This window comes from Paroedura picta, chromosome 15 (genome assembly GCF_049243985.1).
Source record: "Paroedura picta isolate Pp20150507F chromosome 15, Ppicta_v3.0, whole genome shotgun sequence".
NCBI lineage: Eukaryota > Metazoa > Chordata > Lepidosauria > Squamata > Gekkonidae > Paroedura > Paroedura picta.
Window position 1 is genome coordinate 25,550,724 of NC_135383.1, and position 26,453 is coordinate 25,577,176.

General features: G+C 48.8%; 1 protein-coding gene across 6 annotated transcripts in view; it reads left to right on the plus strand.

Moving 5' to 3' along the window:
• GGNBP2 (gametogenetin binding protein 2) overlaps positions 1–26,453 on the plus strand; it is a 33,849-nt gene that overhangs the window by 3,830 nt on the left and 3,566 nt on the right. For 3 of the 6 annotated variants that reach the window (XM_077311087.1, XM_077311088.1, XM_077311085.1), the window contains exons 2-12: positions 226–363; positions 9,549–9,629; positions 11,310–11,581; positions 12,336–12,434; positions 15,512–15,637; positions 15,778–15,891; positions 18,479–18,688; positions 22,466–22,640; positions 24,729–24,923; positions 25,601–25,748; positions 26,272–26,397. In XM_077311087.1, the coding sequence (XP_077167202.1) occupies positions 271–363; positions 9,549–9,629; positions 11,310–11,581; positions 12,336–12,434; positions 15,512–15,637; positions 15,778–15,891; positions 18,479–18,688; positions 22,466–22,640; positions 24,729–24,923; positions 25,601–25,748; positions 26,272–26,397 (1,639 nt within the window). In that variant the 5' untranslated portion in view covers positions 226–270. Of the gene's footprint in view, positions 1–206; positions 364–9,548; positions 9,630–11,309; positions 11,582–12,335; positions 12,435–15,511; positions 15,638–15,777; positions 15,892–18,478; positions 18,689–22,465; positions 22,641–24,728; positions 24,924–25,600; positions 25,749–26,271; positions 26,398–26,453 lie in introns of those variants that run through there. The other 3 variants (XM_077311086.1, XM_077311090.1, XM_077311089.1) reach the window with 3 other exon arrangements.

Sequence of the window (26,453 nt, forward strand, 5' to 3'; positions counted from 1 at the left end):
AGAAATGGCTCAGCAATTTTCTCCTCTGTCCTCCCAAGTGCTTGCCCAAATGCAGCTGCTTCTCATCCAGGGCAGGCAGGCAGGCAGGCACCAGTGGATTCCTTGCCTCTCGCTCTGTGTCGAATCATTCAGCACAATAAAGCAGGCGCCTTTCCTCTTCTGGTGAAAGTGCTTTGCTGGAACTGCAGCATGTATTTACTTGCCCTGGGGTTTGGCTGTTTTCAGGCTGAAAGCTGGGAGGAAGAAGCGAGTGGAGCGGCAGCAGCAGAGATGGCGCGGCTGGTGGCAGTTTGCAGAGACGGAGAAGAAGAATTCCTCTTTGAAAAGCGGCAGATTCCCCTTTACATCGATGACACCCTGACGGTGAGTGGTTGCTTTGCAAGTTTAACTCTGTGTCCGGTGCATTGTGCACTTGCAACACACGCAGATGGTGTGTTGCAATTCTGGAGCGAGCCCCCCCCCCTCCCCAGCCTTTAGAAAAGCCTCGGGCCCCGCCTTGGACTTCTCCCAGTTGCAGTAATTGGTGAGCTTTGGTACACAGCGTTGCATTAAACGCACATAATGTACTTGCTTCTTTACCATGTCCCTTATTGGAGCAACAACGACAAAAAAAGGCCTAACCGGGAGATAGTCGTAGCCATTTTGGAACCTGTGTGTCTGTAAGAAGGGCTAGGCATTCTGTGTTGTTTCCTGTGCGTGCAAAGCAAAGATTTCTAATTTCAGTAATGGCATTAGTTGCCTCTTTCTGTTGACTGTCTTTGTCCCAAGCTGGTTCATGAACTCTCGGGGCCTGGTTTGCTGGTCCTGCATGCTTTTTGATGGTCATGGCTCTGAGTTTTGATTGAGGCCTGGGGGCAAAGACAGTGTTTATTTTAGAGGCGTTTTCAAGCCTGTTGGAACTTTTTTGCATTTTTTGCACCATTTCTGCTGCATGAATTCTTCAGTGCACAATAACTTGGTGAGCTGATTACTTAATGTTTGTTTCAGTAATTCTTAGGGAGAGGGGCATAAGGGTACCTGAAACCGTCCCTCCATAAGAAATCTTAGTTCTGATTTTCTGACCTTCAAGCATCAACATGGTTCTCAGAGTTTTTTTTAAGACTTGTGCTTCACTGTTTCCCTGACCCTGCTTTTTTACAAATCTTCTCGCACATGCCTATTTGTTGTACTACTTTAGTTGTGGCAGCCATAACTGCACACCGAATGACAAGTAGTTCTGCTGCTGCTCACCTCTGTCCCTGCAGCTTTGGGTTTGGCTCTTGTTTGTTGCTCTGTTTGTATTTCCTCTGACCTCTGCTTGGAGGGGAGACATTTAGGTCAGGCTAATGGAACAGGGGGCTGGTGAACTGGATGGGGTCCTTGTGCTGGGCTGCCTGGTACTGCAGTGGGGTGCTTGGGCTCAACCTTTTCAAGTCCTGCCCTCACTTGCTTTTGGTGCATGGGAAATGCCCCTTGCATTATAGAGCTTTGGTGCTAGTTTAAGGGCACACACTTGCACATTAGTGTTCTCCTGAGAATCCTTTTAGATCCTGCTGTAGAAAAAAAGATGCTTGTTCAGGATTGTGAATGCCTCAGTCTTACTCAAGGGCTTTCAAGTTAATATATTTATCCATACATATTCTGCCATACATGTCCCCCTGCCCCCAGCATTTCGTCCTCTCTTAACAATCCTATGAGGTAGCTTGAATTAGAATGATTATCAGAAATCATCTGCTGGGCATCATGGCCACGCTGGGACTTGAACCCAGGTTTGGGTTCTAGTCCGACATCATGTACAGCACACCATTTCTCTGTTACTGTTTTGACTTTTTTAAATCACATCTTCCTCCCCTATGGGGACCCAACCCAATGTAGCTTGCATTGTTCTCTCTATCCTCACAGTAACCCTGTGAGGTAGGTTAGGCTGTAAATGTGATTGATCCAAGGCCACCCAGCAAGCTTCCATGGCACAAATGGGAATTCAGTCCCAGATCTCCAAATCCTAGCCTGACAGGGTAATCTCTATATCAGGGGTAGTCAAATTGCAGCCCTCCAGGTGTCCATGGACTACAATTCCCATGAGCCCCTGCCAGCATTTGCTGGCAGGGTCTCATCGGAATTGTAGTCCATGGACCTCTGGAGGGCTGCAGTTTGACTACCCCTGCTCTATACCACGCTGGCTGTCTACTGGGTTCATGAAGTCTAATGGAATGCTGAACAAATAATTCTGAGGTGTCTGAATTTCATCCTGTATTAAAAACAGAGCAGAGACACTGGAGTTGTTTTTACTCAATTACAGCTACTAGATTTGAAGACCCTGTGGTCGGCTGTGATGCTGAGCCCTTCTCAGGCTTTTGAGATTTCATTGTGAATTTTTCCCATTGTTTGTATTTTAGGCTTGGATACTCCAGCCCTTTGCTTACAGGTGTGATGGAAACACATATTTTGTGTTATAACCAAATATATCCTGACTTCCTATGGGATGCAAAGTAACTTCATAAGGGTATCCAGTCCCAGTTATCGACTAGTGTTTCTGTTGTGCTTTCAGGACACAGGGCTATTTCATTCATGGTTCCTACAGGGAACGTAAGAAGAGCCCTGCTGAATCAGATCCACTTAGAGACCTGCAATCTGTCTCTCACGGTGGCCAACCAGTTCTTCCAGAGGGCCCATAATAGGGCATATAGGCCAAGAGTTCCTCCCAACATTGTCTCCTAGCTTTGGGATTCGGAGGTCTTGGTGGAAGTTCCTCACAGAAGAGCCTTTCCCCTTCTAGAATGGCTTAGAGGTGACAAGTCTGCGGCTTCTTTCACATGGAACTTCTTTCATGCAGCTGTCTGAATTTGCACAATGTTGTTCTTAAGGCAGCCTTGCAAATTGCAATCAAACTTTGCTCACCCACTTGCCTCTGCATACCTGTGTTGTTGGTTTGCGGCATGCCAGCAGGGTGGGAGAACCCAACTTGCCTCATTTACATGGACTTCCTTGTCTAGTCTCCAGAAGCTGTTTGTATTCTGCACAGCTGAGCAGCACAGTGCCTGCTGCATGTCCAGCAGGGGAGAGACCAGCATTCCAACTGGGGGGAATGTTCTGCCCCCTTTGAGTAGCAGCTTTTGTTTTTCTATGGCCACCACTGGTGAAATAACATCTACTCTCCACAGCATTTGACAAGTGCAATAGTCTAGCCTGGCCAAGTGGGCCACTGAGCCCTTTCCTCAGGTATGACAACTGCAGTGGAGTCAGTGGGGCAAGGGATTCTCGCTGCTTTTGGAAGGAAGCTGCTCTGTTGGAAGTACTGAAGTGTGACAGTTTGTGGGACCCAGTTAAGATTTCCTTTTACACTGGGCTCTGCACACGGTGAAATTTTTCAAAAATAAGGGGGAAATGGAAGGAGAGTATCTCTGTCCTTTCTAGCAGTGAAGTGAACCTGAATTGTGATATCGGGGGACGTGCCAAGGAATTCAGCAGCCAGACCAAGCAAGGGTGACCCAACACGCCTGACTGTGGGCTGAGGCTGTGCCACACAGTGTAGGTGGGTGGCTGTGGCCAGAGGCATGATGTAGGCGTGGGGTCTCAAGGTTCCAGGCCTTTGCCCATTGGTCATGGTGCCACCTCCACCAGAGAGGCCTTCTGTTTTCTAATTCATTTGCAGGACCTTTGAGGTCGAAGGCACAAGCTTATTGGATGAGTCCAAAGTTCACTCACATGCTCTCTAGGATCCAAGCCAGTGTCACTCTTCTAGGTCCCTTCTGAAGGAGTCATGCCACTCCTGTAGGAAGACATATCCTCCAGACCTTTCAGGAAAGAGGATTTTGTGGGGAGGGTGCATTCAATCAGTGTCTTTCTTGTCCTGGTAATGACAGGAGAACACTTCAGGAGAAAGAGGTCAACAGATGTGGGCAAAACAGCTCTTGCCAACCCTGTGGCCTGACCATGCAAGTGTGTCTTCAATCAGTCAAAAAAGAGGCACAAAGAGGAAGGGAGTCCCTTAATTTTCACCAAAAACTGTAATTCCACGGGCAGTTCACTCTAAAGTCATGGTAGCAAAATTCTTGCCTGTGAATACCAGTCTGCAATGTGCTTTTCTTTAGGGTAGGTTAATACCTTTTGTTTGATAAGCAGCTTTATGCCAGTTTATTTGTTTTTGTTCTCCCTCCTCGGGTGTTCTGAAGTTTCAAGAGGAAGCACAGAGAGGAGGCTCTGTGATAAACTTGTGTTTTTTATTCTGTTCCTCTCCCAAATAACTCAGGCTTACATCCCCGCATCTTCCCCCTCCCCTTTGTTTTGTTCTCAAACCATCCCAGTGAGGTAGGCTGGACTGTGTGAGTGACTGAACTAAGATCGCCAGTAAGCTTCGTGGGTAAGTGGGGGATATCAGCCCTCGTCTGTGATCATAACAGTTAGATCGCCCCAAAGCGGATGTTTGTTTGAGGCAGGCATGCAGTGGGAACATGCCTGCTGAATGGAGTTCCTGGCCAGCACGTGCGTTTTGATGGGTCAAAGTGACTGATCCCCAAAGAGATCCTGAAATTTGTTAGGATGCTGGATGCAAGCCCATGGCCAGGGTCACTTCATGCTTGGGGTGCAGGAAGCAATCTTCTCAGAGTACATGTGCGCCTTGAGCTGGGCTGGATGAGGGCGCAACAGTCTTCCCCCTATAGGAACAAGTTCTCCTTTGGTGCTTTGTAAAGATGTGATAGCTTTTTCCCAAATGAAGCTCATAAGTTTTGATGGGCCGTGCCTCACACTCAGTCTCTCCCCCAGGAATTGTGCCTCTATTACTTAGGCAACCCACACAAGGCTGTATTTCTGTCACCGGCATATTGTAGAGTTTTGCTGCTCAGACTCTAGCACTTGGTTCCAAAGTACAACATGCAAAACTTCCCAGGTAATTCATTTCTTTTGTGTGCTTTATAGCAGGGGTAGTCAACCTGTGGTCCTCCAGATGTCCATGGACTACAATTCCCATGAGCCCCTGCCAGCATTTGCTTTATAGCAGTGGTCCCCAACCTTTTTATCACCGGGGACCACTCACCGGGGACCACTCAACACCTTTTACTGAGGCCCGGTGGGGGGGGGGTTTACTCCTCTACTCTCAACCACTGCCCTAATGCTCTCTGATTGCTATGGTAATGTTTAAACATCCCTTCAAAATAAGATACAGACACGCCACAACAATGAAGTGTGTTGTAAAGGGCTGGGGGGGGGGGGTGAAGGCGTCCTTCGGGGCCCACCTCCAATTAGTTGAAGGACCACATGTGGTCCGCAGCCCACAGGTTGGGGATCGCTACTTTATAGAACACAGCTATGTGAGTGCTGTTAATGCTATCAGCAATAAGCACCCCCTTCACCCTTTACTTTTTGGTTTTGGTGTCTAGATCCCACATGGCAACACTTGATTTCTAGCTTGTGAATTATCACTTGCCTGGTCACCGCAGCTTATGGCAAATATCATCTGATGAAGATGCGTTGGAGCTGGAGAAGGAGTTGGTTCTTTCCTTTTAAGCTTTCTGGGTGTAGCAAATGGTTAACAGAGGGATGCTTCTGAAAACCATTGAGGACTGGCGATTTTGTCTGGGGATGCTTCTTAACAAAGTGGCCAAAAATGACTGCTTTATCCCCATCAGAGTGCTGACTGCTTGGTTCCAGCTTGGTGTTTGGTTAAGAGTGGTGGTCTCTCATCTGGAGAACTGAGTTTGATTCCCCACTCCTTGTCCACATGCAGCCAGCTGGGTGACTTTGGGCCAGTCCCATTAGAGCTGTTCTCACAGAGCAGGTTTGTCAGAGTTCTCAGCCCGACCTACCTCACAGGGTGTCTGTTGGGAGAGGAAGAGAAAGGCATTTGTAAGCTGCTTGGTAGAGAAAAGCAGGGTATATAAAAAGAATTCTTCTTCAGTTCTTTGCACTCCTAAAATGTTTGTCAAAGTGTGCTTGTTAATACATGAAAAGGAAGCCTAAATCCACTCAGAGTTGCAGCAAAGGGAACTTCTCCCTCCCCTATTTCTAAAGTGTAGTCAGGCCTCTGCTGCATGGCATCCCAAGGTATATGTGCTTTTATATATATCACGTTTAAAGTATTGCTTAGGTGTGCTTTGTGGAGTTTGTACTTCTTAGCTGACCTTTAGAGCTGTTGGCAAGGCTGTACTTTTAAGACACTGTTTAACGCCCATCCCGCTGGATCTTTCCCCCAGTTTCTCCAGAGTCTCCCAAAGTGTAGTTGTACTTTCTCCTCAAGATCTAGATATTTGTGAATTTCTGAATGTCAGACTTTCTGCTTTATACCCAGCTCCCGTTAGCCATCGGTATGTACAAAGGAGGAGCCAAATAAACGGTCACAAAATGCTATACCAATTAGAGTAATTCTGTGGGGTTGTGGTGTGCAGCGACAGGAATAGAAGGCATTATACCTTGGAGTCGCTTGTTTAATTAATATCCTCCTAAATTGGCACTTGGAGGGAATCGACTTTTTCCCTCAAGTCATTGTGCTGTCACACTTGTGTGACGGCTGCTCTGTAATGCCTGTGCTGTAATTAAGCTGTTGGATCCCTTTCCCTTGCTTGGTTCAGTGATGCTGTGGGGCCTGCTTTGAAAATGGCCCTGTAGACCTTGGTCCTAGCAGCGCTGTCTGGCCTAACAAGAGCTTTGCAGAGGGGTCAGGGGGGAGTACATTAAATCTGGAAAGCAGGCAAAAGCCAGTGGCTTTTTAATTCAGCACAGACGGATGGCCTGTGAAGATTTGTAGGAGAAGGGAGATAGTGTGGAAATTTCCCCCGTCCGGATGATTCCTCCCTCCCAGTTGCTTTTCTCCTTAACTGGTTCTCAGTTCTCAGACTCAAATGAGTAGCCGTGTGGGTCTGAAGTAGCACAATAAAATCAGAGTCCAGGAGCACCTTTAAGACCAACAAAGATTGATTCAAGGCGTGAGCTTTCCAGTGCTTGCACTCGAAAGCTCATGCCTTGAATAAATCTTTGTTGGTCTTAAAGGTGCTCCTGGACTCTGATTTTATAGTTCTCGGACTGTCCTTTATGGAGCATATATTTCATTTTCATGAGGCTGTTCTAATAACTAGCCCCCTCCAGTTAACTTTTTTCTGGCATACCTAGTGAGGCCTGTGACAGTTGACTGTTTTGTGTTGTGTCTCTCATCCACTTTGCTGTTAGTTGCACTGACTTGAAGTAGCCCTGATGCGTTTAATTAATAGGTTGAACACCCTTGACAACGGGAGGCTAACCTGGCTCACATTTTGCACGGTACAAAGGGCAAGTGGCATTTTTTTTTCTTTGCAGAGATAAATCCACAACAAAGTAATCCTATCCCCTTGGTGTTGCACAATTTATGCCCTTAAGCGATGAGCATTTTGTGGTCTTATCTGTTTTCTCAGGCCAAAAGTTTGACTCTTAATCTATTTTCCCCTGATGTAACTAAACTATTGGCTCGCTGTTTTTACTCCTTAAGGAGGAGCCCCTTAAATATTAGAAGGCAATTTCTGACAGTGAGGGATGTTTGTAGATGGACTAGGTTGCCTCGGAGGGTGGGGGAGTCTCTTTTGTTGGAAGTTTTTGGGAGGAGATTGGGCAAGCACCTGTCAGGAGGCTTGCACTCTCTGATTTTGTTTCTGATTTTGTTAAGGTTGAGTTTTCATTCCCTTTTTGGTTTTGCATCTCTCTGAGCTTAACCTATTTCATTGAAGGGGTAAAGTAAAATTTCACTGAAGGGGTTGTAGTAAAATGTTGCTGGGGGTGGGGGGAAAGAGGGCCATAGATGGAATTCTGAAGCCAAACTCAGATTCCTGTTGTGGCCCTGGCTGGCAGGGATGTCCTGGAAGGAGGTGTCTGTGGGAGAAGTGACTCGTACAAAAGGTTCAATGCCTCTGCCCACAGCACCTTCAGGGTGTTTAAATCAAGCTGCTTCGAGCTTTTAGGCTTGATGGAAGCAGGCTGACATTTAAAAGTCTGGTTCTGCATAAGGCTTTTGGCCGAATTTATTGATGTTGTTGTCAGATTTTTACCCCGCCATTCCCCAGTGGACTCAAGGCGGCTTACAAGAAGATTAAAGCTACAGTAATTAAATATCAGTTTTAAAAATTACTAATTTCAATTTTACAGTTCAATTATTAAAAAAACAATGTCTGCCTCTTGTATAAACACAACAAAACTTGTTTCCAATGGCACAAGACCGCCAAAGATTTATTCAAGGCGTGAGCTTTCGTGCACAGGCAGACTTCCTCAGCCAATGGAACAGGGATCATAAGACTACAGATGTAAGGAGAGAGTAAATTAGTAGCAAATTAGTAAACAGCACCTACTTCAGACCGACACGGCGACCCACTTGAATCTAGTATAAACAGTTATGATAAACTACTGGCTGGGGCCATCTGGGGTGTTTGGAGTAGTGACTGCAGGTGTTCATCTGAACAAGGAAGCCGGTATCTTCTTGGTATTGTTTCCTGGCCTCAACCACAGGCCTGGCGGAGCAGCTCTGTCTTGCAGACCCTCTGGAACCGATGAAGGTGCCGTGGGACCCCTGATCGCATTAGGCAGAGCATTCCACCAGGCCAGTTATGGGGCCCGGGGACCCTGAGCAAATTCTGTTCTCTGGATGTTAGGATTCTCTGGGAGGCATAATGGAAGAAGCGGTTCCAAAGTTATGAGGGCCCCAGACCCTTTAGGGACTGTTGAAGAAGTCTGTTGGTGGTGGAGGAGAATGACCAGGTTCTTTGGGACAGGCTGTGTCCACAAGGAAAGCCCGGAGCTCCTGGTTAAGAGGGAAGGGAGAATAAGAAGGTTTTAATTATTTGGGGAAGGCAAATATTAAAATTCAAGTACTTATTTAACTATTTGCATCCTGCTCCCCCCTCCCCACTCTGGGGGTGTGGTGCTGTTCTCAAAGCAACTCAACACGCAAACAATACAGATTTAACCAAAAATGCAGGCCCCAGGAGGCCTCCCAGTACAAAGTTGCCCCGGGGATAGCCTGGGCTGGTGCTTGTTCTGCTGGCTCCTTTCCCCTCCGGCTGAAAGCCCTCCGGATTGCTGCTGTGGCCAGGCCTGGGCTCTGTGCCACCTGCTGAAAGGGGAGGGCCAGATGCCTAGCCCAGATCTTATTCAGCCGGGGCTCAGAAAGAAGGAGCATTTGAGTTCAAGTTGCCGTAAGTGAGGCCTCAGCTAGGGATGGCAGGAATCCTTTTTTCTTTAACTAAAAAAAGTGTGACTAGTAAACAAGCTCTTAACTTTGTTTTAAAAGGGTGCTGAATGTCGAGAATAGGGGAGCTGTTCTTCAAGGAAGTCAGATTTCTCCATGACTGTTAAATTGCATTTCACTGTAGCTTCCAGAATGTCCACAGAACATACACAAAGGCTGTAGCACAATCCTGGCTGCATCCTTGACTTGTGTGACTCTTGAGAGTCTCCCGTTCTCTGACTCCTTTGGGTCCAGGCTGCTGGATGGCAGGCAGCGTGGAGTGGCTTGCATCCGTTGTATGTTCAAGAATGCTGACTCGCCATTAGCGAAGCTCATTAGAGTTCAGATGTTTTGTGTGAAAAAGTCTTGCTTTTCTATTCTCATGCAGATGGTGATGGAGTTTCCTGATAATGTGCTAAATCTTGATGGACATCAGAATAATGGAGCACAGTTAAAACAGTTCATTCAGGTGTGTATGTATTCACGCTGTTGTATGCACTGTTTTTCTAGATAAGCTTGCAGGGGCTACCAAAAGAAAATCTAAGTGATGAAAGGTGGACCAATACAACTAGTTATATGATTCAATGAAATGCAGCAGTCATTGTTTTCTAAGACGTGTTAAATCAGCAGCATGAATCAATCAAGTGTGTAAACATGGCCAGCTATGGGTAAGAAAATAAGCCAGGATCAATAGACAGCAGATGACAAGATGTGTATTTTTATTTTAAACCCAGGGACAACTTCTTGTTTTAGACAGCTGCTGCCACAGAACAACCAGGAAACAATGCACTTCACTTATATTGTGGGACCTAATAAAGTGGGTTTATTCATGCTTTGACTTAAAACTGTGGAATTAACAGAGTAATCTGGTTGCCATGGGCTGTGAGGCCCCTTGTGAGGCCTGGACAGGGCACTTTCAAGGTGATGTACCTAAATTTTTTTTTGATAAAGTCAGTTTTAAAATCACAGACGCTAAAACCTGTGAACTAAAACTGCATCGTCAAAAACCCATGAAACATTACCTGTCCGTTAAAAGGAAGGTCTCAGTGATGGGGGAATGTTACAACCATTCTTACAAATGGCCCTGTAGGGTGTGCTGCATATCTAGCAGTGGTCCATTCCATCCTGCATCACTGCATCCATAATGGGGTGGACAGTAAGGAGGGCAAAACTGAATCTGTGGAGTGGGCGAGGAGATCCTCTGGGAGGCCATGAGGGTTTGTTAGGTCACAGGCAGTGCCTCCAATGGAAGCCAGTACACCCCTTCAGATTGGCCAGCTCCAGTTGAAAGCGCTGGAGGCGTTTTATGGCAGCCAGGATCAGTGCCGCCACTCGGCCAAGCTCAGCTCACAAAGCAGGTGTAGAGCAGGGGTAGTCAAACTGCGGCCCTCCAGATGTCCATGGACTACAATTCCCAGGAGCCCCTGCCAGTGTTCACATGGTCCATGGACATCTGGAGGGCCGCAGTTTGACTACCCCTGGTGTAGAGGGTGACAATGACACGACCTTCATCCCTCCACACAGGGGCTGAATTTTTCTTTCATGGCTGGCTGGTAGCTGCTAGGTAGATGCTTGCTCTGGATTTGCCCACTCTTTTAACAAAAAGCCCCCACAAGAAGCTTGTGGGAAAACAGCACCTTCCCCCCCCCCCCGAAATATTTTTTAAATCGTGGGACACAATAGAAAAGAAAAAGAGCAAAGAACGGGCATCATATTTTTTAACTTAGGATTCCATTACTTGGAATATTGCTACATTATTATTTTACTTTACCTCTAACCCTTTTAAATCCCATCAGCTCTCTGATCATTAGACCTTTTCTCATTATAATCACCGTACTTGGAAATCTTTAACTCGTGGCCGTGGGCGCCATATGCCAGTGGACACCGCAAGTCAAAGGGTGTGTCAACCATTCAAACCAAGTCCCTCTGTTTCCTTTCCTTTGGGGCCTTCTTAGTCTCTAACATCACACTTCAACTGTTGTGGTCCAAGGACAGTTTTATTTGCGCTGGACTTGATGCACCTCATGAAGGGCGCCACTTAAGAAGCCCCGGTAGCACCCTCCGTTGGGAGCCCTGGCTTCTGCTTGTAAGTGCATGGGGTTGTGCATTGTGCCCTCCTCTGACCCCCCCTCTCCCTTTCTCCCTCCAGCGGCACAGCATGCTGAAGCAGCACAGCCTGCTCAAACAGCAGGACATGAACCTTGCCATGATGGTGACGTCGCGTGAAGTCTTGAGTGCACTTTCTCAGCTTGTCCCATGTGTTGGCTGTCGCCGTAGTGTGGAGCGCCTCTTCTCCCAGCTGGTGGAGTCGGGGAATCCAGCCCTCGAGCCCCTCACGGTTGGGCCGAAGGGAGTCCTCTCCGTCACTCGCAGCTGCATGATGGATGCAAAGAAGCTTTATACGCTTTTCTATGTGCATGGGTAAGCTTGGTAGAGTAATGCGCCTGGAAGCACAGCGGGTGGGGTGGGGTGGGAAAGAAGAGAGGCTCGTTCCTTCTCTGCCCGGCTCCTTGCCTGAGCTATCACTTGCTATTCTGGCTCAAGCCCACCGGCGTTCTGCTGTGCCCTGCCATGGGGCTTGATACCCTGTTTCTGGGAATGTCCAAAAAGCCAGGAGACGCCCCAAGTTTCAGTTGTGCCACTGTGCATTGCTGGTAAGCTCTGTTTGTTCTGCATGCTGGCAAGGACTTTTGAGAAAACTAAAGGAAGGGGGTGATTGGAGCTCTGCCTTCTAGTATTGCTCTTGAGGGTGAGCTCACACAGGTTGAAATCAGGCAAGGACTTCTAGACCTAGCTTGCCTTATCCCAGCGTGGTATGTGCTCTGCTGGGGAGGGAAGAAGATCACCTCATTTTGTGTCCCTCGTGGTCAGTCCTAAGAATTTGTCCTTGGCCATTCGCATTGAAGGTGGAAACTTTACTTGGAGTAAAATGCCAAAATGTACTTGCAGAATTCTGATCCAGAGGCACTCTCAGATACAGCTGTTTTTTCAGTAAAGAAAAATTAGATAATTAAAGAAAAGAATTTGGGGAGGAGGGAGGAAGAGCTCACAGAACTGATAAATGCATCTAGACTCCTGATTGATTTCTTCTTCTGCTACACCACCTTACCAAAAGACATTTGCCAAGCAGTAACTTGAACCAGCTTCTGCAATGCTTTTTTTTTTCTCCTTAAAGGTCCAAATTAAATGAAATGATAGATGCAATTCCGAAAAGCAAGAAGAACAAGAGATGTCAATTGCACTCCCTTGACACGCACAAACCCAAACCTTTGGGGTAAGTTTGCTGAGCTTAAGTAGCTTTTTTTTTCTTTTTTTTAAATAAAAATAAATGCTTTAAGTTATTGAAAGGAGTGCTTCAATATGCATTGGACCTTCCTGCAGCTTGATTTGCCAGTTGCTGAAAAGTAAGGTTGAAAAATGGAAAGATGGGAGAGATTTATTTTTATTTTATACTCTTGACTTCTATGTCGCCAGCAAATGTCCCAAGCCAATGTAAAACGCTGCTGTAGGGATGCCTAAATATACCCCCCTCCTCCTGTGAACGGACTCTTCTTGTTGTGTACTGTGGGAAGTGGAATGGCTGTCAAATCCAGTCCCCTGAGTACGCTCCTTGGGTGCTGTTCCCCAGGGCAGGAGTTTCCTCACTTTGCAACATTTGCAGGCACTCAGGACAGGAAGCCAAAGCTGGTAGCTTCTTGTGGCAGGGCTTGGACGTTGTCCTTTTCCACTTGCCTTCTTCCAGCGACCTTGAACCTTTATGCTGTTAGTAGGTGTTTCTGAGAATGGCAGTGTGGGATGAAGGACTTTCAGTAGATGGCCCATTGTCATCAGACCTTGGAAGCTAAGTGAGGGGGGCAGGGGGGGGTTGGCACCGCTCCATCTTTGGATGGGAGATCACCAAGAAATAACAGGGTATGACAGAGAGGCAGGCAATGGCAAATGACCTCTGAATGTCTCTTGAGGCTGCTGTAAGTCAGCTGTCACTTGGTGGCACTGTCTGCTACTACCACATTGTATGTCATGCTCCTTATAACTCTTGACTAGTGCTCTGCACTTGGGGGTTCTGTCGTAACACAGAATCCTCAGGTGCGCGCAGCGATGGGGGGAGTGGGGCTTTGGTTTGGATCCCAGTTGAGGGCAGAGGGGTTGCAATCCTCTCCCGGTCCCATGCCATTTCCCTGTCCCAAAACAGCCCTGCGGAGCCACTCTTTGCCTTGGGCTACCTGTAAATTTGCCGAGGTTTCTTTTTCCAGCTGGTTCTCTTTTCAGGAGTTGCTGCCAGGCACTATTTATTGCATCGCAATCTGATTGGACACAGAGGTTTGCCCTTCAGCTGATTAATTTCCCTGTGACCCTGATCTTTGGCATCCCTACATTTAACTGGTAGGAGTCCCCCTGAGGTTGGCTTCCTTCAGAGCCCTTCGAGCTGCCATCAGATGCAAAACCTGGACTTGGCTAGCCCTGTTGGGACTGAGGGTGACCTGGTAAGGTTCCAGATCCCAGTGCTCCGGTTCATATCAGAATCTGGAATCCTGCAGGTGGGAGGTAGGGAGTGCTCCCCAGATGGCGCATGGCGCACCTGCCCTTGAAAGGGCCCTAACTGGGGAGGCCAGGCCTACTCCGACTAAAAACAACATTCCTTTTAAAGTGCAGATGTGCTGAGATCTTGTGCCTTCCCTCCTTTCCTCCATTTTAATTCCATGTCTGATCATTGTAGTTCTAGTTAAGTATTGGGAGCATTGCTCAGATGTTTCCAAAACAATGCTCCCAATATTTTAACTAAAACGATGATTGCACCCCTTTTGATACAGGGTTAAAACAATAATTTTGTTAGTGTGCCCCCCCTTGTTGGTCCTGCGCTGGAGTCCAGTAGGTGGAGCTTTGAGTGTTGGGAGGCCACACGAGCTTCTTTTAATATAGCCTTACCAGTTTTGCCCAGGGGTGGTCAAAATGTGGCTCTGCGTTTGCTGGCAGGGGCTCATGGGAATCGTAGTCCATGGACATATGGAGGGCCACAGTTTGACCACCCCTGGATTAGCCCTTGGGCTGGTATTTCATGTGAGGCTTCAGTTGGCCTGATCTTTAGGGCTCCCTGCTAGCTTGCGTAGGAAGAAGTGGCCTGTGGGGATGTTGTTGTTTCTTTGTTGGCATGCGCTGCTTTCTCTTCTGCCTGTGGCACAGCCAACTTGTAACCTGGTCAGTATGCGGCCAGATAACTTGAACTGTAGACCCGGCTTCCTTCATTTCCATCTCCAGACTGGAGGGTGAGATCATGTAAACCCGAGAGAGACCAGCCCAGAGGTGTAACAATGTACTTCTGTATTCCCCAGAAATTTGAGAGTTATAGCAGTGTTGTTTTGGATCAAGCTTAGCTTCAGGGGCTTTCCAACAGCATAAATACCCTCTAGTGCAGGGGTAGTCAAACTGCGGCCCTCTAGATGTCCATGGACTACAATTCCCAGGAGCCCCTGCCAGCATTTGCTGGCAGGGGCTCCTGGGAATTGTAGTCCATGGACATCTGGAGGGCTGCAGTTTGACTACCCCTGCTCTAGTGTGTCATGGGATGGCTTGGGGGAAAAAAGCTTCTGTGAATGACATTGGTTGGTCTAACCCTGGCTTTGTCTAGCAAGGATCACCTCTTTTCCCCTTCATAGTTGGGAGCAATGAGGTTTCCGAGCCGGAATGCCAAAGCCAGCCTATTGAAAGATGCCACCTGGCTTAGGCCAGACCATCCAGCCAGGAGTTGGTCGCCTTGATAACAAGAGAGTTGATGGTTATGCCTGTTTCAGGCCATTCCCATTCTCGCTTCCAGAAAAGAGGATGGTTGCACTTCCCTTTGACTGCAACCTGTTCTGCCTCTCTGCTCAGGCCACGGCCCTCCTCTTAACCCCTCTTGAGCTTTTTACAAGGATGTAATGAGCAAATCCAAGGTATTCTATAAGAGCTGGGGTAAGCCGAAGTCCAGAGAAATTTAAGGCAACAAGAGCATCCTCTTCCAAAGTTTATGAAAAGTGCAATGTTGCATTATAACTGGAAAAACAAATGCACTAATGTTATTCCGTCATGTGCCAAAACAGACCTCCTCCCCAGTTATGAGCCTTGCACAGCTGAGGCCTCCATTTCCACAGGGGCACATAGAGTGCACAAAAACCCCCACGAAAATCGGACATCACTACTGTGAGTAAACCAAAGTTGTCAAAAGGGAGTGGATTTATTGTTGCCGCCAGTTCTCTGTCCAGCTGGCTCACTCCTCCCCCCCCCCCCTCTGTTTTCAGTTGTATTAAAACTTTAGGGCACATGCTGCACATGTGTTATAGCCGTTAAATTCTTGTTCTTAACGCTGTGCTCCAGTGAAGGGAACGGTAGCGCCCCGAGTACAGAGAAGTTAGGTGCAGATAAGAGGAATAGTGAAGACGACAGGAAGGAGAGCAGGTGTAGGATCATTTTCTACTATGGACCCTTCCCGGGAACAGCCAGGTAAATGGAACTGCAATGGTTGGGGGATGTCTTGTGGGACCCTCTTGTACTGCCAGACCTTGAAATACGTCCTGAGGAACAGGTGAAGCCTTTTCACACGGACTGTCTCTCTGTCCCCTCCCCCCCCCCTTCCTCCATAGGGGCTGCTGGATGGACGTGTGGGAGCTCATGTCCCAGGAGTGCAGGGACGAAGTAGTTCTAATCGATTCTAGCTGTCTTTTAGAAACTCTGGAAACGTATCTTCGGAAACACAGGTGAGCAAGCAGGCTAGGGAGCTCTTCCCTCTGGCTGTCTCTGCTGCAAGAGGCTCGTGGTTTGGGAAGTGATTTTGGTGGGGCAGGGGAAAAAGTAACTCTAGGGGCATCATAATCATAAATTGGATTATTTTATTATTTTAATGTTTTGAGTTCTAATGTTTTATGTATGCCACTTTGAAGAATGCTTTAAGTAGGTAGGTAGGTGTGGTCCCTGCTCCCACCCAGACATCAGCTCCTGTTCCCTGGGGGAGCTTGCGTGCCACTGAAGACACAGAGCTCCCTTATGGGGATTCAGATCCTCAGTCCACCACAGTCTGTCTTGTCTGCCTGGATGGGCAGACGTTCTCCTGGGTCTCCGGCGAGGGTCTTTCCCATCTCCCACTGCCTGGTCATTTTAGCTGGAGATGCTGGGGATTGCACAAAAGAGCTTCCGCATGCCAAAACAGGTTCACCACCCCCTCCTCTGTTGTGTCTCGCTATTAATGGAAACGGCAACCAAAAGGAGCCCATTAGGAGTTTGGAAACTGCTTGGGCCGGCATCTGAAGCCATTTGAGTTTGCAGCACTGCAATTGCTGCAAAGTCTGCGGACTGATGGAACCCCTTTGGCATGGTGACAGAGTAGGGTTGTGCACATCGCTGATGCCCAAGGCGGCCAGCGCCACATGGAGAGGAGGGGCACCGGCAGTGGCCAGCACACCGTCCCTCCGCACCACGGTGCTGGTCATCTCAGGCTTCGGTGCTCGCTAAAGCGCAACCAGAGTCGCAACCCTCCAGCAGAGTATTTGGAATGCTGTTTTGATGCCCCCCAGGCTCTGCTGTCGGAGGAGCTGGTGGTCGGGCCTCCCTGGCCTGTGTGTCCGTGTCTGGCCGAACGGGAGAGGGTTCTGTCCGACTCAGGGCTAACTGGGGAATGCACTGAAAGGGTTCAGGCTTTCAGTTTACGGGTTTCCACAGCCTGTCCATAAACTGTTGCTAAAAGTCCCACGCCCTGACAAACACAAGTGAAAATTGTGTTTAATTTCCTCCTAAGCGAACTCACAAATCCTAAGCGAACTCACAAATCCTAAGCGAACTCACAAATCATACTGATCCCCTTTAGAACCAATGCAGGCTTGGGAATTGTGCTCTTTGTAAGTTACGTGAGCATCTACACGCTGTGGTTTCTGTTTTTAAAAGGCAGATTCTAAACAGGAAAAGCAAGTTAAGTGAATTAAGACTTTTCCTTTTTAAAATAACATTTTAACCTATTTAATGCAGTGGTTAAAAAGCCGAATGCAGTCTTGGGCTGAAACATCACATCAGAATTGCAAGATGTTGTAGTCGCGCTGTCTACCGCATTGGTCAGACCCTACCAGGGGTCCTGTGTGCAGTTCTGGAGGCCTCACTTCAAAAAGGAGGTGGACAAAACAGAGGGTGCAGAGGAGAGCGAGGAGGATGATCCAGGGCCTGGAGACCAAGCCCTGTGAGGAAAGGCTGTGTGGGAATTGGGAATGTTCAGCCTGGAGAACAGGATGTTGAAAGGGGACAGGAGGGCTCTCTTGAAGTGTTTGGAAGGTTGTCACTTGGAAGAGGGCAGGGAACAGTTTCTATTGTCAGCAGAGGATGGGACACACAGGATTGGAGTAGTAGAGCAGTACTGGCTAGAATCATAGAGCTGGAAGGAACCTCCTGGGTCATCTAGTGCAACCTCCTGCACTATTCAGGACACTCACAACCCTATCGCTCATCCACGCTAAGCTGCCACCCCATTGAACCTTCACAGAATTAGCCTCTCTGTCAGATGGCTTTCTAGCCTCTGTTTAAAGATTTCCAAAGATGGAGAACCCACCACCTCCCAAGGAAGCCTGTTCCACTTAGAAATCGCTCTGTCAGGAACTTCTTCTGGATGTTTAGATGGAATTTCTTTTGCATTAATTTAATCCCATGAAACAGAGAGAGAACAACTCTGCTCCATCCTCTACATGGCAGCCTTTTAAATGCTTGAAGATGGTTATCAGATCCCCTCTCAGTCACCTCCTCTCCAGGCTAAACAGACCAAGCTCCCCCAACCTTTCCTCATACGTCTTGGTCTCCAAACCCCTCACCATCTTTGTTACCCTCTACTGGACACGCGTTTGTCTGCATCACTCTTCAAGTGTGGTGCCCAAAACTGAACACAGGACTTCCTAGTGAGGTTCTATTAGAGCAGAGTAAAGGTTTGGATTGGAGTAGTAGAGCAGTACTGGTTAGATATCAGGAGAAAATGTTCACAGAATAGTTCAGCGGAATTGGCGGCTAATGAGGAGGTGACCCCCCCCCCCCCACTGGCAGTCTTCAAGCTGTGGCGGGACAGAGACTTTAGGCTGATCCTCCACTGAACCGGGGGTTGTAGAGCTCCTTCCCACTCTAGGATTCTATGAGTTGTTAACCAACGTTAATGCTCCTTCAGTGCCATTGTCTCCTTGCTCTAGGCGATTTCTGGCAGTTCCGGGGCTGGGCTGGGGGTATCTCTCTGTTCGTACCTCCATGGCTGAGAGCCGCGCATCTTCTGTTCTTGATACCGCCCAACCCAATTTCTGTCCTCCCGGTGATTCTTTAAAACAGGTTTTGCACCGACTGCAAAAACAAAGTGCTGCGAGCTTACACCATCCTGATAGGCGAGCTGGACTGCAGCAAGGAGAAGGGCTACTGTGCCGCGCTGTACGAAGGGCTGCGCTGCTGTCCTCACGAGCGTCACATCCACGTGTGCTGCGAGACGGACTTCATCGCGCACCTCCTTGGCCGGGCCGAACCCGAGTTTGCAGGAGGGTATGAGTATGTAGTTTGCTAGAGTGGGCTATCTAGCGCTTTGCTTTCTTTCTTGAATTACGGAATGTATATTTCAACCGCAGTGTTATATACATGTGTCTCTTTCCTAACCTTGCAGCCGTATCGAAAGTGCCCGCCCTTGGGGTGGGCATGAACACGCTTTCGTTACCGATGTGCATCTGAGTCATGTACATTTCATGGCCTGAATTGTGTTTGTGACTTGCAAGTAAGGCTGGAGGAATTTTGGGGGGAGGGTTGCTTGGAGACCAGTGGAATGGAGAGCCATGGTGAGGTGGTGCTTAGAGCAGCCTTTCTCCACTTTTGCACCATTGAGAAACCCCTAAAACATTGTTCAGGCTTCAAGAAACCCCAGAAGTAGCACAGGTGTACAGAATATGGTTGGGAAGCAGAGCCGTGTACACGTCCACCCAGGGCCCCTCCCCTTCCCACCTACCCCCAGCCCATCATTGGCCATTTAGGCGATGGTGTGGGTCAACATGACCATATATGGCCCCATCTGTAACTGCTCCACAGAGCGGTATAAATAAAACTCTTAAGGGGTTGGGGGGTGGGTGCTTGTCCGGGATGGGGGGGCAACAATTGGCCCCTGGCCCCAGACTGACAAGAGGAGGGCCCAATTGGGAATCCATTCAGCTATGAAGCCCACTGGCTGACCTTGAGATTGTCATGAGATTGTCACACCCCTTACCACTCGCTTCCCTGACCTACTCTCTGGTCCCTCTCCCAGACACACACCCAGTCCCCTCCCCCCTTACCTCTTGCGGTGGCACTGGCTGAGCCTGCTTTTGCATCTCCCTGCCACCGGAGGCCTTGCAGCCGCAGCCTCTGCCTCCTCCCACAGAGGCTTTGCAGCTGCCACTTCAGCCATAGCCTTGACCTCCTCTGCCAGCCAGCTCCTGCCTCTTCCAGCTGCTCCCAGGTACAGGGCTATGGACATCACATCCGTAGTCACATCCATTTCAGGGGGCATGCTAGAAGATGAAAGAACAAAACAACAGTTGTGAATAGAATTCCCTCTTTCAGCCCCCCCTACATAACTTCTGGAAACTGCAGGGCTGCAGAAAAGGGTAGCCTGTGTGCTTCAGCCTCTTCAGTGGCCATTCAAGCCCGAGGCGGCCCGCAGCGTAGGAGGGAGCTACAGCACCGGTAGCAGTGCGGCAGTTGGTGCACGGAGGTGCATCACCAGCGCCGCCCCTCCCCCCTGTGCTGCACCATTGGCCACTTTGGGCTTGAGTGGCCACTGAAGTGGCCGAAACGCACGAGCCGAGTCTGTGGAGCCTTGGGAGCAAGGTGCATCCATCCCCCTATGGATCTCCTCTCGTGGCCTGTGCCATAAATTCCGTGTTCTGACCTGAGCCGGCTCTCCATGTTTTCGGCTGCCCACTTTGAGCAGTCCCCCCCCCCCCTTTTCAGAAAGGCCAGTCCAGTTGTGATTGTCTGTACTTTGAGAGAGACCTGTCTCTTGCAGTGCAATGAAGTGCTAGGAATCTGTTGTTGAATCTTTTGCCAGCAGAACAGAGAACTTCTTTGAATTAATTATTTTATTTCAAATAAAGCATTACTCTTTTTATTAGGCAAGAACTTGGTAAGTATGAACAGATGCTAATTAATTCTACAAATACCAAAGACGACAATGCTGCCACATTCAATAAACATCAGGCCCCTAAAGTGTCTCAAACTTGGCCATGTAAGATCAAGGCAAGTTAGGTTTCAATCAGAGTGGCAGGAAGCTGTGTGAGATGCAGCCACCCTCCTGCACAAGCAATTGCTCACCTAGGCAAGACCTTAACGAACTGAAGCCTCCAGCAAAAAGCTTGATTAGCCTCTTACATGACACTTTTGATAGCGAAGGTGACAGGAAGAGAAATGTTTCTGACGAGCATGTGGGTTGTCCTCTGAATGAAACCGTTGGTCCCTAAAAGGATTATGAAGATAAGCAACAGGTGGACTAAGCTACATGTTGGTATCCTCTCAAAGTAAGACTATAAGGCTAAAATTGGCACTTGTGCTCAGTAAATGTATTATTCCTTCGGGGTCAAGTTAAGAGTTAGTTTTGCACTTATCCTGACCAGCTGCTGAACTTTTCAAAGGAGATGAAGCTATATAAAATCATCAAATCAATCAAATGAATAAATAAAATAAGAATACATCAAATATTGGAATCATGAATGTACAACACGATCACAGGCCTTTTTCCTCTGGCTCTGCATTTTGCAGTCTTTTTCTTCTTATTGACTTCCATGGTTGGTTGTGACGGGTGGTGTGAGAATATTTTGTGCAATTTTGGGAGCCCCTGTGACCTAACAGTAATTTCCTTGCAAATCCCCCGAGTTGCATGCATGATAATGATGAGACTTTTTTGGCACTGTACTTGAATCTGGAAAGAAATGTCCAAATTCTAGTGTGTCATTTGGGCCTTCAAATTTCAAAATCAAACTGTGGAAGTTCTTCTCACACTTTGCCAAAAGCCATGGGAACGCATGATGGCAGCTTGCCTTGGTGATGGTATAACGGGTGTGGTTATAGGATCTCTCTAACCTGAACACAGCACAGACTCCATGCAGCCACTGGTGGTGCCTTGCAGATCCTGTCTCTTATTGTTTGTCAAGTGCATGGCTTAAATGTGGGATTTAAAATACTCAAATTTCAATCTTGTGTGTAGTTGACCCAGCTAAATGAAAGGCTTCGGCATTTGGTCCTTATCCACAGCATATGCAAGGACTGTGCGACTTCTGCCTCTTCTCCTTTTGAATATCAGGGGGTTCCCTCACCTTTCCTCTGTGGTATTAATCAGCTGCTCAAGAGTGCTCTAAGCTTCAAAATCAGTTTGCCATCAAGTGCAGTGAAGGGAGAGAATACTGTGGAAGAAATGTTGACTACCCTTGGCCAGGTGAAATGAGCTGTGTGGATTTCTGGGTCCTGGCCTACATTTTATAAAAGAAAGGCTCACAGGTCATGTGCCAGCCTTAGTTAGAATTGTGAGAAAACCATCCCTTATTAATTTGCAAAGAATACTTACAGTCCTAGAAAAGAACTTGAAAACGTAGTATTCAAATGTGGTGCCTACTTTGTAGAGCTTCAAGCAAACTTTAGAAGGCCCGAGTTTCTTAACTCTTTGGCTGCATGCAGTCATCACCATAAACCAGTGTCCGCTGGCAGGGGCTCATGGGAATTGTAGTCCATGGACATCTGGAGGGCTGCAGGTTGACTACCCCCTGCTTTAAAAGCAGTGACATGGTCACTCACAGCCCTCTCTAACAGCCATCTGTCAGACATATCAGTCCTTGTCGGTTGCAAGATTTCAGCTTGGGGCTTAACAGTACTTTGTACTAACTGTGCCTCTTTGTAACATCTGAATTCACACACACACACCCCCCCAAGAGAGAGTACCCTCTCTCTGCCCAGTGGCCTGGTTGTTTGTGGGGACATGAGACAGAACCCAGGGCTGGCATCCAGATTGGCAATCCCTACCAGAGTTTGTTGCCCTGTCCCAAAGGTAAAGACCCCCCCCCCCCCAAAAAAAAAAAAGACTTAACAAGGGCAAGTTCTTTCCCTACCCCCAAAATTCTAATAGATTTCTTCCAGAACAAAATGCCAATGAGAGTAGCTGAATAGTAGCAGTGCTTGAGTGATGGCCCCCTTCCAGGTTGTGCCAGGCTCTTCTCTGGCTGCCGTGAGTTGTGGCACGCTAGCCTGCCCTGTGGTGGAGCATCCGTTCTCCCTGTTGCCCCTCACAACAACCGGTGGTGGCTTTGTGTCTAGGCGAAGGGAGAGGCATGCCAAGACCATTGACATCGCCCAAGAAGAGGTCCTCACCTGCCTGGGCATCCACCTCTATGAAAGGCTGCACCGGATCTGGCAGAAGCTCCGGGCGGAGGAGCAGACCTGGCAGATGCTCTTCTACCTCGGTGTCGACGCATTACGGAAGAGCTTTGAGGTAAGGAGACAAAATGCTGCATTTCATGTTTGCTGCTGCTGCTGGAAGACTGTCAGAGCAGCGGGGCTGATCGCAAAATCCTAATAGGGTAGATTGCTCAGCAGAGTGCCAGCCTTCCCTCCCCTCCCCCTCCCCTGCTTTTCAGATCAAAGTGGGAGATCTAAGAGGCAATCTGAAAGGGGGGCTTGCTTTGGAGTTTCCCCCTAATTTTTGTAGTTGTTGTCTACCGTGATCCATGCAATCCCCAGGTAAGATTAATGCAACTTGCTCTACGTTCCTGACCTGGAAATTGCAAGTAGTCCAGAATGCAGTAGCATGGGTCCTCACTAGGATGACCTTGGAAGGCTCATATCTGGCCTGTACTCAGGCAGCTGCACTGCCTCCCGCTTGAATTCCAGAACAGGTTCAAGGTCCTGGTATGGACCTTTAAGGCCATTTGCAGTCTGAGCCCAATGTACTTGAGGGACTACCTGACTAATTATAGCCCCTGAAGAGCACTTTGCTCCACCAATATGAACAGGCTGGTGATCGCTGACCAAAGGAATGTACATTTGGCCCAACCTGGTGGAATGGCCCAACCTGGTCCCAGAAGAACTGCGGGCCCTGCAAGAACGGTCAGTTCGAAAGGGCCTGCAAGGTGGAGGTCTTCTGCCAGGAATTAGGTGGAGGCCAATGAATCCACTGGACTTCAGTAATAAGAGCCCTCTTCTGCCCCCTTCTCCCACCCTGGACTGATGTGAGCAGACTCATTATTACACTGAGGCTTCCTTGGAACCTGGTCTCAAGCATTGTGTCTGCAGGATCTGTTGTGCTGCTGAAGAACTGCACTCAAAGTGCCATGGTTTTGGAGTCTGGACAGCAGAACTGCTCACACCCCAGAAATATTCAAGGAACTGTGGGGCATTCTGCAGCTAGCCGCTTCTAATTCCTTGACCTTCCTTGCATAGTTGCTGATCGCCACTGTGGAATGGGAGGTGAATTTCCCTCAGGCCAGACTGGATTCTGGAGATTTTTGGTTGGGGGGGGAATCACTGTGGGTCGGCAGGTAGTTGTGAGTTCCTGCATTTTGCAGGGAGTTGGACTAGATGACCCTGGAGGTCCCTTCCAACTCTGTGACTCTGATTCTAAGTTTGGGAAGGAGCTGAGCACAGTGACCCTCCAGCTGGGCTTCCCTTCTTTCCCCTTCCTTGTGCTATGTGACTCTCTCCTGCTCCAGCATGGTGTTTCCTGCCTCAGTGCAGGCTGCAACGCACACAACTCTTGCTTAGTTACAAACACACATACAGTTAGCGGACATCCTTTTTCTACAGTAACTTTCAGACTTTCAGTTGGCACACTGACTCATCCAACCATCCACTGTGTTCCAGAAGATTCTAGGGCGTGTTCTAAGGCAGGGGTAGTCAACCTGTGGTACTCTAGATGTTCGCGGACTACAATTGCTGGCAGGGGCTCATGGGAATTGTAGCCCATGAACATCTGGAGGACCATAGGGTTGACTACCCCTGTTCTAAGGTGCATGCCAAGGTCACAGAGTGCTGCAGATCTGTGAATCTCTCTACACTTCTTTCTTTCAAAGATCTATTTTGATTCGATTCTCCATATACAGCCTCCAATGCAGGTTATGTCTATCAAAAATACAACACATTAGCAACATACGGATATTTCATGAGGTGTTGTGGCCTGGTGATTTGTGTGCAGTTAAGATTTGGGTCTGAATCCCCAGTTTGCCATAAAGCTTGCTAGGTGGTCTTGCCCCTGAACACCTTGGAGTGTGAGTGTGGTCAACACTTCCTGCCCCTGCTTTTGGCTGGGCCAGATCCATCCCAGGGAGCCAGCTCTCTGGAGGGGAAGTGTCCCCCCACCCCTTTTCTGCAATTGCTGATCTTTGCATATAAGGAGCCCCTCATTCCCAGATTCCTCAGAATGCAGCTGTGAAAACAGCCACCTTAATGGTAGCAGAGCAGGAGCTTTTAGGCTGCAACTCCAGCAGAGGTGCACATGTAAGCCCTGGGAGGGTGCTGGTGAAGTCCTAAAAGTGCGGGACCGGCATGCTAGTCCAGACCTGGTGGGTGTTTTGTCCCTGAGCAGATGGCCGTGGAGGAAGTGCAGGGCATCAGCCGGCTGGAGCAGCTCTTTGAAGAGTTCTCCGAAGAGGAGAGGGTGCGGGAGCTGAAGCAGGAGAAAAAGCGCCAGAAGCGCAAGAACCGAAGGAAAAACAAGTGTGCCTGCGAGATCCCAGCTCCCTTGCAAGCCGCGGAAGAGAAGGACATCAGCCAAGAGAAGGTAGGCCCCGTCCTGGCGCTTTGGTGTTGACGCATCCCTGCAGAGGTCCAGGAAGTTCAGCAGATGGCCTTTTTAAAGAATCACATCTTGCGCTTGAGGATAAAGGTCGAGAATGGGAGAAACTTGCACTCCATGGGGGTGGGAGGCAGCGTAGACACACCCCACTCCCGACCCCAATCAAGTCCTTGTGCTCTTTCTGCCTGGGCCTTTAGCAGAAGCTGGAGCATTTAGAGTGCAAAAGTCCCCCCCCCCCCCGTCCCGCTTATGGTTGGAGAAGCCCCATTGATCAAATTGAGATTCCATCTTAGGGAATCCATTGGGTAACATTTTAAGCTAGCCCCCTAAATCTGGGGGGCATGCATGTTGAGCCCTCTATTCGGCTTGGACCTTGAGCTCGTTTGGAGGTTCTAGCAGGGGAGCGTAGCTATCGTACCCCCTAGACTGAAGATAGGAACATTCCTATCTGGGATGGTCGTCCTCTTCCACCAAGCGCACAGCTTCGGGAGGGGACGCACATGGAGTGGTGAGGGAGGTAGGGGACACCCGCCTAGCCAGCCAGATCAGCCGAATCAGCCCTGGCGATCAATGGGGTGACAGATGTCCCCCACCGCTCCATGTTCGTCCCTTCCTCTCTATGGCCTTTCCTTGACTCCTCTCTCTCGCTTCTCCCCTTGCAGGAAAACTTTTTGGAAAGCAGCTGCAAGGCCTGTGGCAGCACAGGAAACAGCAGTGGCAGCTGCGTAGAAGTCCTGGTCCCCAGTGAAAGCACTTCCTGCACCTGCCCAACTGGAGGCACCTTACTGGGCTTGCCAAAAATCAAGAAAGGCACGTTTCAGCTGGGAGAAGGGAAGCTCACAAATGTTCTTAACAATCCGGGCTGGGGAGGCGGAGATTGATGGGCGAAGGTGGGGATGGGAGGATGGGGATCACATGCTGCCGGGTCGTCCTAAAGCTGTCACTAGTTTGTCCAGGCCAGTTTCCACCCGTTCTCCCCCCTCTCCACTTAGTCGATGCTTAGCATTTTATTTTCCTTAGAGATGCAGTGAACATATTTGGGTATTCGAGTGAACCTCCTAAGGGATTGTAGCTTTATTGGATGAATTAAAGATTTTAAAATTCTGCCTGACTGGGGCGTGTCTCCTCCTCGCAGCTCCTCGATACCCAGAAATGCCTCTAGTAGTTGTCCCTGTTCATGCATTCAGCCACTTTGCTCCTGCAATTGTCCCCCGATAGCTGTGAGGTGTGTTTCACCGCCCCTCCTTGAAAAGGTGTCTTGGAGTGCGGAGGCCCCTCGCCCTGTGCCGCTTGGAGAAGGCAATGACCGCCCGCTCTCCCCCACCCCCTCCAGGACTGTCTGCACACTGTAACGGCAGTGACTGTGGCTACTCGTCCAGCATGGAGGGCAGCGAGACAGGATCTCGAGAAGGTTCGGATGTCGCTTGCACAGAGGGCATTTGCAGCCATGATGAAAACGGTAGGCCTGGCATGGAGAGGTGCGTGTTCGGGTGCAGAGGGGCCCAGGCCCTCTCT